Genomic DNA, 18,444 nt, shown 5'->3' with positions numbered 1-18,444 from the left:
AGCTTCTTATTAAACAGTACACATGTTGTTTTATGACATTGGTTAACAACACGACGACATGTCAACACTCTCCCTTCTCTACTTTGGGTTTCCTGTTACCAGCTTTCCTGTCTCCTCCTCCCTTCTAGTCCTTACGCCTGGGCTGGTGTGCCCCTTTAGTCTCATTTTGTTTTATGGGCCTGTCTAATCTTTGGATGAAGGGTAAACCTCAGGAGTGACTTCGTTTCTGAGCTAAAAGGGTGTCCAGGGGGCCATACTCTCAGGGTTTCTCCAGTCTCAGGCCAGTAAGTCTGGTCTTTTCTTGTGGGTTAGAATTTTGTTCTACATTTTTCTCCAGCTGTGTCCAGGACCCTCTATTGTGATCCCTGTCAGAGCAATCAGTGGTGGTATCCAGGTAACACCTAGTTGTACTGGACTTAGTCTGGTAGAGGCCATGGTAGTTGTGGTCCTTTAGTCCTTTGGACTAATCTTTCTCTTGTATCTTTAGTTTTCTTCATTCTTGCTTTCTCCCGAAGGAGTGAGACCAGTGGAGTATCTTAGATGGCCACTCACAGGCTTATAAAACCCCAGACGCTGCTCATCAAAGTAGAACGTAGAACATTTTCTTTATAAACCATGTTACGCCAGTTGAGCTAGATGTTCTCTGAGACCGTGGTCCACACAGCCCTCAGCCCAGCAATTCAGTCCTTCACGGAGTTTGGATGCATCTCTGGAGAGTCCCTGACCTTGCCTTGTACGAATTGTGCTGGCTTCCCCAGACCATACTTGTTTTTTTAAAGCTTTGGTGCTTAATGAATGCTAGCAAACGCCCAGTACGTAAGCACTCCAATGCAATCATGCTTGATTGGAAAGGGTTGTTTTTGTTGTGGTTCTTACTTGTGATTTTTTTTTGTGTGTGTCGGGGGAGGAATGACAAACATATAATGTAGTTTCTGAAAGTAAAATTATCCTCAATTTGCTTGCCGGAACTAAATATATTGATATATAACAGTTTTCAGTAAAGAGATCTTGGCTTTCCGGGCACTGTGCCAGCTGAACAACTTGGAGAGATGCTGCTCTAGGGCAAAACTAAGACCGGAAGCTAAGGGAGGCAGGCCTGGGCTCAGTAGAAGACGAGATGTTCTAACAACCCAAAGTTTAAAAATGAAATTGGCCATGTTATGAAAAGCTAATACGCATCACTGACATTACTGAAGTCAAGACCATGTGGCCACCAGCTGGAGGCCTTTTGGAAGGGTTTCCAGCACGGCAAGGGAGCTTATGTATCTGCAGCCTCAAGAAGCATATGACTGCCAAGAAGCACTCTCGCTCTTGATATTTGTGGTTCTGTGATTGTCACTAGTGTAAACCTTATTGTGCCCTTTTTGGTAGATAGTAGATAGTCACTTCATTCACTGAATATGTAGTGGTTTTCCAGCATCAGCTGCCGCTGATTCAGTCAGTAGAAAAGCCTAGCGGCTCCTACAGGCCAGGCATGGTGTTGGGTATACCACTGTCACCATGCTTACAATTTATGGTGGTTCTTCCTGACTTTCGAGCTCTGATGGCGCAGTGGTTAAAGATCCTGGCTGCCAACTGAAAGGTCAGTGGTTGAAACCCACCAGCGCTGTGTGCGAGGCAGATATTGGTAGTCGGCTTCCGTAAAGATTACAGCCTTGGAAACCTTATGGGGGAGGCACTATTAGTTGCTGGGGGTTTTGGTTTTGGTTTCCAGACCTTTAGCTGCCTCAGAATCACCTGGAGGGCTTGTTAACAGTTCATTGCTGGGCCCCCGCCCTGGAGTTTCTGGTTCAACAATTCTGGGTGGGGCCTGGAAGTCTGTGTTTCTGACAAGATCGTGGGGCAGGGGTGGGGGTGGGGGCAGGTCCATGAACCATATTCGGTAGCACTGGTGTAGGGCAGGGGTTCTCAACCCCGGTGGCCCAACAGTTAAGCACTTGGGTGGTAACCGAACGGTTAGTAGTTTGAACCCACCCAGCGACTACACAGGAAAAAAACCTAGTGATATACTCCTGTAAAGACTACAGCCTAGAAAACCCTTTGGGGCAGTTCTGCTGTGTCACATGGTGTTTTCTATGAGTAAGAAATCGACTCAGTGACACTTAATAACAACAATACGGGACATATGGCAATGTCTGCTAACATGTTTTGTTGTCACAACTGGGGGGGGTCACATCACTACTGGTATCTAATGGGTAGAAGCTAGGGATGCTACTAAACATCCTATCATGCTCAGGGCAGTGCAATAATGAAGAATTTTCCAGCCCAGGTGTCAATGCCAAGATTGAAAAACCCTCGACTAGGGAAATGACAGAAAAATATGTATCTGTGATAAATAGTGTGTGAACAGTATTTTTAATACGATATGATAGCAGTTTGGGATGCTATAGCTGGGCCTGACTTAATCTAGGAGCACAGCAGTGAATAAGACAGCCCTTGTTAGGGACTCTGACTTTGGAGCTCTGGTAGTGCAGTGGTTAAAGCGCTCAGCTGCTAACCGAAAGGTTGGGTATTCAAAGTCACCAGCCAGTCTGAGGGAGAAAGATGTGGCAGTCTGCTTCTGTAAAAGATCCCACCCATTGACATGGAGCCAATTCCAACTCATGGTGACCCTATAGGGCTGGGTAGAACTGCCCCATGGGTTTCCAAGGAGCAGCTGGTGGATTCAAACTGCCAGCCTTTTGAATAGCAGCCGTAGCTCTTAACCACTACACCACCAGGGCTCCACATAAAGACTACAGCCTTGGAAACCCTATGGGGCTGCAAGTTCTACTCTGTCCTATAGGGTCGCTATGAGTTGGCATCAGCTAGACGGCAGTGGGTCTTTTGGGTTTGTTAGGGCTTACTGTTCTATCTGTGGGAAAGAAGTGAATTGAGAAAGCAGATTCTGCCTGGGAGGTTGGGGATGGGCTTCCACAGAGTGAGTGACGTTCGACAGCTTCATAAAATGAAGGGGATTTTGCCAGGGGCGTCCTAGCCTAAGGGAACGAAGGGAATTAAGCCAAGCCAAGAGAGATGTTGAGTTGGCTGGTGTGTCTGGGACATAGACCTGGTGCCGCCAGATTAGGAAGGGCCGGAGTGCAGTCTCAGAAGGCTGACCTTTGTCCTGAAGCAACAAGAAGGATTTATGAGGTGCCGGAATCCATGTGAATGAAGCTTTTCTGTGTACAGCCGGCCTCGTGAAAAGCTTTCAAGTGCCTCAACTATAATAGCCAAATAAAACATTTTTTGTACTGCTTCATATACAGAAATTTCCAGGAAAAGCCAAAAAGGTCAGAAAATGTTAGCCTGGACATTGCTTCCGCTTGACTTTGCTAGGTGAGCCTGTGAATGAGGCCATTTTCCCAGCCAGCTGACTGGGCCCTGGGGCCCAATCGTGACTTGGAAGGCAAGCCAGCGCAGCTGTGGTGGGCAGTACCAGAAGTTAATCCTTGTCACAGTTTAAGACTCCAGGGGGTTCAGCTGGGTGCAGGCCCGGTCAGCTTGAGAGGAATCCCAACCTAAACTTAGAGTGGTACTGAGGTTAAGAGTGCCTTTCACCCCACGAATCCCACAGGCTGTTCCAGGGACCTCAGCTGTCTTTTAGGGTTTCCATCCTTGGAACTTGCTGAGCTGTTCTCACATACTCACAAGACTTTGTCTCTTCACTCAGGGTCCTCATCACACACACAACAATTACTGGTTTACTGATCAAGGAGTTGTTAATTTTCTAATGAGAATCAAGGTGTATTTGTTTAATATATAATGTGCCTGGCACACTTTGTGACAAGGTAACTAGGTCAGCCATCCTCTTGACTAATGCATCAAATCCTTACTGGAAATTCCATCTCTGTCTAACCTGAGGGAGTCTTGCTGATTCATAGGTGAAAAAAAAAAAAAACCTCCAAAACATTGAATGGTTTCTGTGGTCCCACCACTATACCATGTGACTTTTTTTAATGTTCAGTTATTAATACATGCACATGGCTTCTAAAAATTAAAAAGGTACTAAAGGTTATACAAGGAGCCCTGGTGGCACAGTGGCTAAGTGCTTGGCTGCTAACCAAAGGGTTGGTGGTTCAAACCCACCACCCACTCCGTGGGAGAAAGATGTGGCAGTCTGCTTCCGTAAGGATTACAGCCTTGGAAACCCTATGGGGCAGCCTACTCTGGTCTAAAGGGCCACTATGAGTCGGAATCGACTTGATGGAAATGTTTTTGTTTTTTTTATAAGGTTATATACGGTGAAAAGTAAGACTTCCTTCCTCCCCACCCCAATTTTTCTTCTTAGAACTCCTCAGAAACTTCTGAATCAGTTCGTGTGTGTGTGTGTGTATTTACCAGAGATACGCTGTGCATATACAAAAGCATATTTATGTATTTTTTAACACATATGAGCAGGTATTCTTATATATTTTTTCCTCTCAAATACATCCTGACGTAGTTAATGTTGCCCCCATTTTTTTGATGAGGATATTGAGACTGAGCACAGAGGACTTACTCAAGGCCACATAATAAATGGCGGGGCTGGAATGCAGGCCAGGAGTTCTGGTCTTAAGCAGAACTGAACCAAGATTCATAGATGCCCCGGGCAAGCTAACGATTAGATTCCCCTGGCAGGTTCAATTTTGCCCTACTTCAGACCTGTATTTTTAAAAATGTTTCTTCACCATTTACTTAGATGAGGAGATGAGGGCTTTGGAAAGGAAGAACAGAAATGAGTAGCATGCATGGTCTTTCCTCTCTTCCCAAGCAGTTCAGCTCAGGCCCCCAACTTGCACCAAACCTAAAAACCAAACTGGTTGCCATCAAGTCAATTCCAGCTCCTGGCGACCCCATGTGTGTTAGAGTAGAACTGTACTCCATACGGGTTTTTAATGGCTGTGATCTTACAGAAGTGAATTGCCATGCCTTTCTTCCACAGTGCCACTGAGTGGATTTGAACCAGCAACCTTTTAGTTAATAAACCTGTTGTTGTTGAGTCAGATTCTGACACATAGCGACACTATAGGACAGAGCAGAACTGCCCCGCAGGGTTTCCAAGGCTGTAATCTTTATGCAAGCAGTTCATCAGGCCTTTCTCCCATGGAGCAGCAGGTGGTGTCAAACCACCAAACTTTCAGTTAACAGCTGATCCCATAACCGCTTTACCAGCAGCCATGTGTAAATCGTTTGCACCACCCAGGGGCCTGTAAATTGCACATACCACTCACCAAAACGATGTGTAACGAGACCCCACATTCTCAGAAGGCAGTGAGGGGGCCACCAATTATTACACGACCTTACTCCTACCCTGAGCTTCTTATTAAAAGGTCCACCTCGCTAGTGATGTTCTGGCTTCCTATTCATGCCTGAGTCTTTGTGCAGATTGGCAGCCCAGCCTGGCCTGTGCCTTTACCTGTCCCAGGTGCCAGGTGCCAGCCCTCCATCAGTAGTTGTGCATCCTTTGTAGAGGTCAGAGCTGTTCTACACTGACAGCGGAGTGTACACATCTAGAAGAAAGAAACAAACAAAAAACAGTTGCTGTTGAGCCGATTCCAACTCGTGGAGACCTCATGCATTATAGAGTAGAACTGCTCCATAGGATTGCTAAGCCTGTCTTCTGAGGCACCTCTGGGTAGGTTTGAACCGCTAACCTTTCATGTAGTAGCTGAGGGCTTGTTTTCGCCACCCAGGGGCTCCTACATATCTGAAGTCACCCTCCTACTCAGAGAGCCTAGCCCTCTGTCCCTGCAGTAGTAGAGACTCACAGAGCTGGCTCAGACATTCCTGACACCACCATCGTGATAGAAGCAGCAACTGTTGGGGTCCATCTTGAAACCAGATGGGTTGGTCGATATCTCAGTGGGAGTTCTCACCACCACTTGTCAGAACAGCCTGTTAGGTGATTGGCAGTTTGGAAAGAAGGAACTGCCCCATGAAGACTCTGATGTGGAGGCGTGTTTGTGGCCAGGGCTTCCTTGGATGCCCCCTCAAAAGTTCTGAGCACTGATAGGTTGAGCCTTGCATGGGGAAGTGTCTACCATTTATGGAGCGTTGTCTAACCGGAAGTGCAGGCTCTAGCACATGTGCCCACATGAAAATGCTGTCAGCAGGCCAAGATCTGGTTTTCAATTGTGTGTATACCAGTTGCACGATTAGAATTCTAGTTCCTGCAGCTCCCAAGATCGAGCTGTGTTGCTTGGCTTTTACCTTTATCGTTTCTCTTCATTGGCAGGTAGTAAGGAGGGAACGCATTCTTCTACCTCCTGGGTGTTGCTGAGTATTCTTTTGGGAGCAGTGGCCATGCTGTGCAAAGAACAAGGCATCACCGTGCTGGTAAGGCCCAACACCCACTCAGGCAGGTGTCTCTTCCTAGAGAGACATTGTAGGCTAGCCCTGCCTCTGTGACCTCCCCTACTTCTGCATCCCTTTGCCGACCCGAAGACACAGACCTTTCTGGACCAATTACTTGTGCTGTCATGATTCTGGCATTTCAGATGGGTAATTGACTGTCTCTGTTGATTATCATTAGCAACTGGTGGGAAGGGTGAGTGAGCAATTCTTAAGGAGCTGTGATCATTCATTCTTATAGAGGTCCTGTAGAAAAAGAGAAAAGAATGCTTTCAGTTTTCTGGGATCCTCTCAGCAGTCCTGAAAACAACAGAGGGCTAACCACAGTAATGTTTCAAATCCTGGATTTGGAAAGGGTAGTGGGTAGTTTAGAAATGAAGAAATGGTAGCTCAGCCATTCACTCGATCCTCCTGTGTGTACGCATTCATTTATTTTCTCTTTCTCTGAACCTCACCTGTGTTTATAATTGATCTCCGGGTGAGGATGAGACTTAAACCAACGCTGGCACCTAAATGTTCTGTATTCATGAACGTTTCAAGTAAAATTAACACATCAGATTTTACTCTAGTACTTAAAAGATGGCGTATGATAACATTTCAAGTGGAGCTTTGTTTTTAAAGGGTTCTTTTGAAGCCTGGTGTGGCTTTCAGTCATGTATTTTAATTTTGGGCCTTAAAGTTTTTTTTATATAGTATACAGCACATATGTCATAGTATTTTGGCTGGTTTTTAGTGTGTTTTGGAGCACATTTCGTTTAGGATATATAGGTAAAACCCAGATGTTCAACTTCAGGAAAAGAAAACAAACTCAATCTATTTTATATCTTAAACTCTAATCTTTGAAATCAAGTTTCCCAACCATGTTTGTTTTTATAACTACTCTTATTTTTTTTTATTTAGAAGTAGTTTACATCCAATAAAACACATAGATTTTAAGTGTATGGCTTGAATTTGGACAAATGTATATGCCTGTGTAACCTTCAGAAACTCTGGTGGTATAGTGATAAAGTGCTACGGCTGCTAACCAACAGACCAGGGGTTGGAATCCACCAGGCCATCCTTGGAAACTCTATGGGGCAGTTCTACTCTGTTCTACAGGGCCCCTATGAGTCAGAATCGACTCAACGGCAGCGGGTTTGGTTTTGGTTTTGTGTAACCTTCATCAAGATATACAAGATTTTTGTCACCCCAAAAGAACCTTTGTGTCTCTCTCCCTCCCAGACGCAGCCTAATAGTGTTTTTAAAAATGAAAATAATCAAAAAGTCATTAAATAACGGCAACTTTAAAATCACCATCCTGAGTGACAACATGCATATAGCTAGAGACTAGGATAAATTTGTATCTTATATATAATTTTTATATCATAAACATTATCTGCAAGAGGCTCTATATGTTTATACAGATATTATGTATATATATATATTATATCTTGATGAGACCGGTTATTTCCTAAAATTCTATCTCAAAGATAAACTATTGTTTTAGTCCTTTAATCAAACCATTCAGGTTCATTTATTGAAGAACTCCTGTGTTTGAGGTACGTGCTATGTATGCCCTGTGAGGAATGCATTATACTTCATGCCTCGCATTCTGACTCTTCTGACTCCAAACCGTGTCCACACAGCAGCCAAAATCATCTTAAAACCTAAATTGCACAGATCGCTTCCCTCTTTAAAAGCCGTCGATAGCTTCTCACTGAGCTTCGCCCAGAGCACAGAGCTTGTCTCACGCCTCATGCGGGCACTGTGTTTGTCCCTACAGCGCGCCAAGCTCTTTCTGCCTCAAGCCTTTGTAAGGGCTGTTCCCCCAGCCTAGAGAGCCCCTTCCTCTCTTCCTTTTTCTCCTTTAGTTTGTAGTTTTTTTTTTTTTATAGCAATAGCTTGGGAAGCGAACAGTAGTTAAAGCTATTTAGAGTTTGACACAAATTAAGGTTAAGGTTAGCAGTTTCATTAGGATCTATGTATAAGTTTAAGGTTAGCTAGCAAGGAAATGATACCATAAGAATTAGTATGGCCAGATACTTGAATCTCATGAGCTCTGCTTTTCTTTTAAACCAAGGTTTCTCAGCCTCCGCATCATTGATATTTGGGGTCAGATAATTATCTGTTGTGGCGGCCTGTCTGGTGCATTGTAGGATGTTTAGCAGCATCCTGGCCAGTATTATTCCCTCATCTGTGATGATCTAAGGTGTCTGCAATCACGGCCAAATGTGCTCTGAGGGACGAAATCGTTCCCTGTCGAGAACCACTTCTCTACACCCTTCTCAAAGTGTTGTGTTGTGGACCACCAGTATCCACATTGTCAGGGAACTTGTTAGAAATCCAAGCTCTCAGACCCCACCCCAAGCCTGCTGAATCAGATTCCTCACTTTAACAAGGATCCCGGGTGGTTCCTATATACATTCATGTTTGAGAAGCATTAAAAAATTATGTGGCATTTACGTGAATAGAGATATGTGGAAATTTAGCTGTTTTTGAAATTTTGATGTAACTGTTGACATTTTGATGACCCACGTACATGGGAAGGAGCAGAGAGAGAGTGCCAGTCTCATGCTTGGCTCAGTCCTCATGACCACAAGGCCCCATCGCCCCTTGGTGACAGCTCTGCAGCTCAAGGACAGGAAAATGCAGCGTGAGGAGGCAGCTGCAGTAAACAGGGAGCATCTACATTCTAGAAAATGGCTTGCACTCAGGCATAAACAGTCTTCTGCTGTAAGATCGTGCATCCCGTGGGTGGGTAAAATCAGGGCTCTTTGAAATGATTAACCCAGCGCTGGCCCGTGTACTGGATAATGAATGACTCCCAGCATTTGTGGAGGAAGGTTAAGTAGAGATGTCATCCTTCCTTTGAAAACCTCAAATTACTACTGGCTTCTGGTGATTTATGATTGTCTTTGCCACAAAGCCCCATATTAGAAAGACCCAAATCATTTAGGGGCAGTTTTAACCATATAAATTGTGGATAGTCTGACCTCTTTATCCAGGCTGGCCAGGGAGTTCTGCTGGATGAGGCTGCCTAGAGCAGTGACATTTGCAGAAAGTCCATGGCAGGGTAGAGGAAGAGATCACAGATCTTTCAGCCTTAATTATAGGTATAATAGCTGCAAAGGCAACCCTCACCTGCTAGAGGAAACTATTACAGTGCTATTGGAGACTTGTTGGTACAGGCAAGAGGGGACATTGGTGGTTCACTGGTGAAGTTCTCTGTTTCCATGTGGGAGACCCGGGTTGATTCCCAGACAATGTACCTCATGTGCAGCCACCACCCATCTGTCTGTGGAAGCTTCTGTGTTGCTATGATTCTGAACATAAGTGTAAGCAAAGCTTCTAGACTGAGACAAAATGGGCAGAAAGACCTGATGATCCACTTCCATAAATCAGCCAGTGAAAACCCTATGGGCCGCAGCAGTCCAATCTACAACCCATCGTGGGGATGGCACAGAGGACCAGGCAGCATTTCTTTTCATTCCATTATGCGTGAGATCACCATGAGTTAGGGAACAACTCAATGGCAGCCAACAATGACAACAATAGCATAGGTGGAGCTCCAGTATCAGACTCCCAAAAGTCAGTGGTTTAATGTAATTGAAGTTATTGCTTATTCACCGAACAGTTATGGACAGGGCTTCTTATCAATAAGGGGTGGTTGTCCTCCACACAGTGAACCCAGGCTAATGGTGGGTCTCCTGTCTTCAGTGTGTAGTTTCCAGAGTCACCCTACTCATCTCCATCATAGCCAGCTCTAAGGGGGAAGCTGAGTGGTGGACCAAGTTCAGGTCGTATAACCAAAACGCCAATGATATCTCTTACTTCTACCCATGTCTGCAGACCACAACTCAGTCACATGGCCCCTCTTCACTGCAGAGAGGCTGGGAGAGGCATTCTAGCTGTATGTCCAGCAAGAAGAGGAAGCTAGTGAACAGCTAGGTGTTTGCCTCAGAGATCTCCACAGCTCCATGAGACATTATTTATGTTCTACTCCCACTTGTACTATACCCTTCAGACTTGCCTAAATAGTCAGAACTCAAGTTTCTTAAGGTTTAATTACATGTGTGGCTGGATTTATAGAGGTTGATGGCTGCTTTTATCTTCTTAGACATAATTACTTCCTAGGCAGCTATTCTATTACATGAACTGAAGTTTACAGTTACCAAGAAAAAGGCGGGGGAACGGGCACTTCTAGGGTTGGGGGAGAGGACAGGCACCTGTAGGGAATTTGTTCCTGGGAAACCCAAATTCCTAGCTGTACTGAATCTTATTGTAGTCTTATATGCGTATTATAAAATTATTACTAATGGGGAATTACTAGATAAAAACTTTGATACATTACCATGAGCTAATTTCATAGAAAGAATTCTTTTTAGAGCCGAAGAGGTCTTCTGTGATTATCTGATAGATTCCATTTTTCAGAAAAATTGTGAAGTATAATTGCTACCAAATTAGAGTTAAGCTTTCCCACCCTTGATTGCCTTGCTTTGCTTTCTTAGGGTTTGAATGCAGTATTTGACATCCTGGTGATAGGCAAATTAAATATTCTGGAAATCATCCAGAAGATACTACATAAAGACAGGTCATTAGAGGTGAGTGTATACTTTTGTCTCCAGGCCAGACATCAAAAATGTCAAGTACCAGCTGATTTTAAATGCCATTTACAAAGTATGTCTTGTGCTTTTGAATTCCAAAATAGCCAGCCCTTTAAAGTACAATGTCAAAGTTGTTGGGGCAGAAATGCTGTACATTTGTACCTGGCTTGGCCACCGTTCTATTTGAAAACTTATGACGTCAGCGACTCTGCGGTTTCCTTCCAGAATTTTGGCGTGCTCAGGAACGGGGGCATCCTCTTCAGAATGACTCTCCTGGCCTTGGGGGGAGCAGTCATGCTCTACGTACGTTGGAAAATCATGGGCACAGGCCCACCGGCGTTTACAGAGGTGGACAACCCCGCCTCGTTTGCCGACAGTGTCTTGGTCAGGGTGAGTTCTGGACCTCTTACCATTTCAATTATTTTCTTTCCCCACCTCATTCCCAGATCCTTCATCCCTCCTCTGCATCTCAAGTCCTCACCCACAAAATTTTTAATAGATGGGATGCTTGCGTGGTTGTTTGCTGTCACTAAGGATTATTCTAGGATGAAACCGGATTTTGTTTTCTTTTTATTGTTAAAAAAAAAAATTATATATATATATGTGTGTATCTAGAACACAGCATTTGCCAAGTCAGCATTTTTCAGGTGTACATTTTAACAACATCAGTTACGTTAACCATGTTGTGGAGCCATCATCTGTCGATGGCAACTTTCTGATTGCCATAAACAAAAACCCACCGGTTCCCAAACAATGACTCCCCCTTTCCCCTCCCACCTGCCCTTGGTAACCACTAATAAACGCTGGTTTCAATACATTTGCCTATTCTTGTTATTTCATGTAAGTGAGATTTTGCACTATTTGTCCTTCTGCGATTGACTTATTTCACTCGGCATAGTGTTTTCAAGTTTCGTTCATGTTGTAGCATGGATGGAGGACTTTGTTTCTCTTTATGGCTGAGTAGTACTCCACTGAGAAACTGGGTTTTTATCACTAGGGATTGAGATAGTGTAAACTCCTTGTGTACCTTTTGTAATCATAAGAGGGGTGGTTCCTTCCAAGGTCAGGTTTCCTACCCGGCTTGTTACCCTTGTCTCCTGACCCCATTGCTTTTGTTATAAAAGCAATTGATGTGGCCGAGTTAAAACAAAATTCAACAGTATTACTTGTGTTTCTGAAAGTCTAGCAACATCAAGACTCTCTTGATTCTTTAAATTTGCCTTTTTAAAAGGCGAGGATGTCAAGCTGAAAGTTCTTAGCTGTGTGTTTCATAGAAACAGAAATCAAAAGAATGACCATAGAACCATGCTCTTATGTGATTAGGGACGTAGATGACCCCTGGGCCTCCGATTTCCTGAGTTACAGACTTGGGCATTACTAAGTGAATGCGGCATCGTTTGGTCAAGAACATAATGTGGATAGCCTAGTCTGGTGGCTTTGCTGTATTTTTATCTATTAAAATCTAATGCATTTAATAAATTCCAAACAACATGCCCAGTATAGAGCTAGGCAATATTTTATACGGTGTCTTTCCTTGAGCAGAAGCATCTGAGTACTTCAAAAGTGAAATTAGGATATGTATATATTTTTAGAGTTCAGTGTCAAGTAAATGTTTGTTTTCCTTTTGACTGACAGGCTATAAACTATAATTACTACTATTCATTGAATGCATGGCTGCTGCTATGTCCCTGGTGGTTGTGTTTTGATTGGTCCATGGGCTGCATCCCCCTCATTAAGTCAGTCAGTGACTGGAGAATAATTGCACTAGCAGCCCTCTGGTTCTGCCTAATTGGCCTAATATGCCAAGCCCTCTGCTCTGAAGACAGCCACAAGAGAAGGTAAGAGGCGGCGCTGAATTTTAACTTCCACACGGGGTTGAGTCCGAAGCATTTTGCTAAATCCGGCACTGATCGTTTTAATGAGTCTGTGGAAGTCACCTCTAAGAATGTTTTTTTCAAGTACGTATTTATGGCTTGGATCAGTTCTGTCCATTGGGAGGCCCGTCGCCTAGCTTCAGCTAGTGGGAGTGGACTTGGAGGAGAGGGTATGGGTGACTACTTCATCTCCCGCCCTTTCTCCCCATGAAGTAGCATTTTGAGATCCTTTTCACTGTAGGTGGTAAAGAGTAATTCATGGTCAGAACAGAGTGTAATTGGTGTGCGTTGTGCCCATTGTTTACAATCCTCTTTCAGAAAACCCTGGCGGGTGCTCTAGTGGCTCCTTCTGTGGCTGTTTGGTACGCAAGAAGCTGCTGCCCCAAAGAGGCCATTGTTTATCTTGCAAAAAAAAAAATGGGAAAAACAAACGTATTTCATGAAAAAGAAGACTAAGATGATTTTATTTAAGCCTAAGCGTTTATGGAATTAAATTAGTAATTTCTCAAACCAAATTAAGTTTTAAATTTAAATTTACCTGTGTCTTCAATTGTTAATTCTAAAGGACAGCAAATATTAGTCCCAGTTTACGTATGTAAGTGAAATAGGATTAAAAAAAAAAAACTTTGAGCACAAGGCCCAGGAAATAGCCTCCAGATTTGCCTTGGCTTCATAATTTATCCCCTTGGATTATCTGGGACGTTGGAAATAGTTGGCTAGTTCTAGAAGCTTTCGATACTCAGATTTTGTTTTGTTTGATTGAAAGTTGTGGTGATCTCACGACCAAAAATGATACTCATTTCTATCAGATTTTATAAAGTTTGAACTAGTTAAGTGTTATTTTTTTTGTTACCTTAGGGTGGGGAGGAAAGTGCATTTTTTCTATGTAAACTATATTTTACTCTTTGGGCCCAGTATCCATTGAGCTACTCACTGAGGAGGAGTAAGGCCTCACAAATGTAATCCTTCTGACTTTATTGATATGGCTTGTAAGCTTTATCCTTATCCTGGATGATAAGTACCTTAGTGATATTTGTTTTATCCCAATTTTGCCAGGCCAAACACCTCCTACTCACGACGTTTTTTACTGCTTAATGATACCTTTTCTCAGTTGAAGGCATGAGGTTGGGGGCGGGAAGGTCTTTGCATTAATTTAATGTTAAATAGGACCTTTTTCTGGAGAAGTCTAAGAGTAGCCATTTTCAATATTTTTGTTTTCCAGGGTCCTTACACTGGGCCTGGGATTTCTCGTTATCCCATTTCTTCCTGCAAGTAACCTGTTCTTCCGAGTGGGGTTTGTGGTTGCAGAGCGAGTTCTCTACCTCCCCAGTGTTGGGTACTGCATGTTGCTGACGTTTGGCTTTGGAGCGCTGAGTAAACATACTAAGAAAAAGGTAATGACCCAAGAGTGGCGCCATTTAAGGTGGTACAAACGGTTAAGAGTTTGACTACTAACCAAAAAGTTTGGCAGTTCAAATCCACCCAGACCAAAACCAAACCAAACCTGTTGCCATCGAGTCGATTCCATCTCATGGTGACCCTGTAGGGCAGAGTAGAACTGCCCCATAGGGTGTTCAAGGAGCAGCTGGTGGATTCGAACTGCTGACCTTTTCGTTAGCAGCTGAACTCTTAGCTACTGTGCCAACTGGGGCTCCAGTCCACCCAGAGTCATCTCAAATGGAAGGCCTGGCGAGCTGCTTCTGAAAAGTCAGTGGTTGAAAATCCCATGGAGCCCAGTTATAGTCGGACACACATGGGGTCCCCATGAATCAGAATTGGCTCGAGAGCAGCTGATTTAGTTTTTGTCTCTTTTTTTGTATTTGTTTCGGTTTGGTGCCATTTATGACCAAAATTATTGGATGGATTTTGACTAATGATATCTACCATGTCTCTCTGTTCTTAAGAAACTCATTGCTGCTCTCGTACTGGGAATTGTATTCATAAATATGCTGAGATGCGTGGTTCGTTGCAGCGAGTGGCGGAGCGAAGAACAGCTTTTTAGAAGTGCCCTGTCTGTGTGTCCTCTCAATGCTAAGGTACATTGACTGCCATGTTGCCTTTTTTTTTTTTTTTTTTTTTGATGATTTTAAGATTCTTTAAAGTTCCACCTTGCCACAGTGAGTCAGAAGGAATAATTAAGTCAGACATTATCAATGAAACCGCAGAATACTTAAACAGTGTCTTATCCATGTTCCAGTTGAGTCATTCACCCTTTGGGTGGTTTTTACTGAAGCAGTCTGATAGAAATTTATTTCACTTGGGTTCTTGAAAAACCAAGCTGTTCATTTAACCAGCTCTGTCTCCTTGGATAAAACTAAACTTTTGAACTTTTAGGGCCTTTATCTGTAAAATGGAGATAATACCTATCTCCTTATGGGTTCTGGGTACCTATCTCCTGGGTTTGCTGTAAAGGCTTAAGGACATACTGCATCAGAAGTGCCCTAACGTGGTATTTTAGCATGTAGTTGGTGCTCATTTAGTTTTGGTTGTCATGTTAAATGACAGGCTGTTGTTAGTTGCTATTGAGTCTGTTCTGACTCAGGGTGACCTTAGGTGTAACAGAACAAAACAGTGCCCCATCCGGTGCCATCTTCCTGATTGCTGAGTGACAGGAAGGGAGCGCTGTTTGCTCAAAAGAGGGGAAAGGGATTTACGTTCGAGAAATTATCTGTTGGTATAAATTATTGTCAAATAATGATACATTCTATCCTGGGTTATTAAAATTGAAGGTGCCTAGGATGAATACAGGGGATCTTCTAGGGGGGAAAAAAAAAGAGCTCTCTGGGGTTCCATCTCATTTTTACATTCTGTATGTAAAGAAAAGCAATGATGTCAGGCAAAAATAAGTAAATAAATCTAGTGAACAGTTGATGTCTTATTGTGGCCCTGAAGTTGAGTAGTGTAGAAAGTGCTGACTCCTTGTTTATCTTTTTTTACATTAAAAAATCCTGTTCCTTTTTTATAGTTAGGAGATTTAATAAAACGACTAATTACTTCTCAGTTTTATCTTTGATTTGCTGACCTATCAATTTATTTATGCCACTAAAAATAGATTGCCTGGGTTTTAATTTCATAAATGTTAATATACTTGCTTTATTTTTACTTTTCCGTTTGAATAGCAGTAATTGCCCCTTCTATTTATATACTTCTTCCCCACAAGGGATTCAGATTTCTCTTTTGAGGCTCTGTAATTAATCTCCATTATCCCCTCTAAGGCCTTTAGAGAGAGGGTATTATTTTATGTTTCCAGATGGGAGAAACTGAGGCATGGAAAGATTAAAGTGACATCCTATAGGCTAGTAATTTAGGTGGCTGAGCTAGACTGGTGGTGCTGGGCCCCAGGTTACTCTAGTAAATGAGGGGTTAAAGGGACATATGTGGTGCCTGAGCCTACAAGTCTGCGCCAGTGAATAATTTCACATTATAGGCTAGAAAACGCAGGGTGTGCACACGTGTGCATGTACATGCTTTTTACATATGTGTGTCGTTTTCTCTTTTTAAATTTAAGACATATATACAAGACCTCATCTTCAAAATGGACTCAGTGGTGACAGTCCTTTCCAAGAACTGTTTACAGTGATGCAATTCAGTATAAACGAGATACATATGTGTATAGAGAGAGAGCGAGCCCTGGTGGCATAGTGGTTAACAGCCTGGCTACTAACCAAAAGGTCAGCAGTTCAAATCCACCAGAAGCTCCTTGGAAACCCTATCGGGCAGTTCTGCTCTGTCTATAGGGTCACTCTGAATCAGAACTTGACGGCACCTAACAACAACAACGTGTTTGTGTGTGTGTATGTGTGTATATATGTATATATATGTGTGTGCATATATATATACACACACACTTTCCACTTTAAATTGAAGTGTCATAAAGTTGTCTTTATTATCCTTTTTGGTGGGGGGAGGAGTTAGATTGAGCTTAGGGAAGAAATCACTTTAGGAAAATACTGTTTGTTCAACCCCATTGCGGGGGAAACCTTTTCCCAACTAATCTCCACTTGATAAAAAAAAAAAAAAAATTGATAGTCCTTCAATATTAAGGAACCAATTGGCAAACCAAACCAAACCAAACCCCTTGCCATCAAGTCCACAGAGTAGTACTGCCTCATAGGGTTTCCAAGAAACAGCTGGCGGATTTGAGCTGCCGACCTTTTGGTTAGCAGCCATAGCTCTTAACCACTGCACAATTAGCGGTCCTGAACGGTTGGCAACCAGCTGTAAATTAGGTCCAGATTTACAAACCAAGACTCATCTTTTTCAAAAGATTGCAATATTCATGTAGGTAGTACCTGTGCCTGGGCTGCATTTGAATTGCCCAGGATGCCTGGCTGACGTAAGTACTTAGTATTAGTACTGCTTGAATTCACCCAGAGGGAAATTCAATTCACTGAGCTGGCTATGATACTCGATACCAAGTATCTAATCATATTTATACTTCATTTTCATTCTGAAGGCTTAAAAGTATTTTGCAATTAGTATCAACTCCGTAATACAATTCTAAATTCTTATAACAATGAAAAGTATCATATACCACAGTGAGCTTGTACTTAAGGAATGACCCAGGATGAGTTATGGAGTTTTTATGTGCTTAAGTTTTTTTTTTTTTTTTTTTTTAAGTTTAATATCAAATATTGGCAGAATTTTTGCAACTAACAAACTGGCTTTTGCACTGGTGTTAGTCCTGCATTTCGTTATTCTTTTACTTCATTTGCACTCACAGGTTATTGGGCTGCCAGGGTTGTTTTTCTCTTCTGCTTTCCTGTCCTGGTTCATAGCCTCAGGATACATCATAGGAATACAAAGGCTGGAGGGAAAATGGAAGAATAATCAGGCTTTCTCAGTCTTTACATCCATGGAAACAAAAATCAGTCATTCTTCAAACACCATTTTAAGTAACGGGACTTTAAGGGTTTGGTTTGGTTGTTTAACAAGGGGTTATCTAGGCAGCTATTTTCTATTCAAATAATTCCCCCTATAACCCACAGGTTAAAGCTGACCGTTGAGTATGCTTGTTTACCAGCTCTTAACTACAGAAAGTTTGCCTGCAAAGGCTGTATCTGATTTTTAACTTGTTCTGTTTAAATAACCACAGTTTGTATTTCCAAAGTACCCTGTCTTTCTCCCTTGGTCTTCTAGTCTGGGTGGAGAAGAGAACACTGTCTATACGGCAGAGGGCAGTTGAACTCTTTGTCTGAGCTTTTTACTGAGGAAACAGGATTTCCCATAACAAAGGGCAACAGCGGGAGTGTGGGGTGGAAGAGGCGGGAGCCCAGTTGAAGTCGAGTCTCGAAGCTGTATTTGTATTCTTGCCACCACAAGGACAAGGCTGGCAGGTCAGATTCTCCTGCCTTCCTTTTCTTTGTCATGAGAGGAGACGTGAAGTCATACATCCAGACTGGGGGGTGGGGAGCGCAAACCCTCACCATTTCTAGCCTGCTTTTTAAAAAATGTGTGCTCTAGTGATAGCATCAACGAAGCCTCTTCCAGGTGATAATTTGAAGGTGATAGTACCGGGAAAAAAAAAAAAAAAAATTTTTTTTTTTTTAGTACCGGGAGCCCTGATGGCACAGTGGTTAAGAGCTATGGCTGCTAACCAAAAGGCCGGCTGTTCTATTCCACCAGCCACTCCTTAGAAACCCTGTGGGGCAGTTCTACTCTGTCCTACAGGGTCA

General features: G+C 43.0%; 1 protein-coding gene across 1 annotated transcript in view; it reads left to right on the top strand.

Annotated features, from left to right (window-relative positions):
• Nucleotides 1-18,444, top strand: part of TMTC4 (transmembrane O-mannosyltransferase targeting cadherins 4) — a 78,114-nt gene that overhangs the window by 37,653 nt on the left and 22,017 nt on the right. Inside the window, exons 6-11 of the mRNA XM_049867233.1 lie at nt 6,197-6,297; nt 10,800-10,892; nt 11,121-11,285; nt 12,531-12,733; nt 13,992-14,163; nt 14,674-14,805. Of these exons, the coding sequence (XP_049723190.1) occupies nt 6,197-6,297; nt 10,800-10,892; nt 11,121-11,285; nt 12,531-12,733; nt 13,992-14,163; nt 14,674-14,805 (866 nt within the window). The remainder of the gene's footprint in view (nt 1-6,196; nt 6,298-10,799; nt 10,893-11,120; nt 11,286-12,530; nt 12,734-13,991; nt 14,164-14,673; nt 14,806-18,444) is intronic.

Source organism: Elephas maximus, chromosome 23, assembly GCF_024166365.1.
Source record: "Elephas maximus indicus isolate mEleMax1 chromosome 23, mEleMax1 primary haplotype, whole genome shotgun sequence".
Taxonomy (NCBI): domain Eukaryota; kingdom Metazoa; phylum Chordata; class Mammalia; order Proboscidea; family Elephantidae; genus Elephas; species Elephas maximus.
Note: the sequence above shows the minus strand (reverse complement) of the source record. Positions and strands in the feature narration are given on the sequence as shown.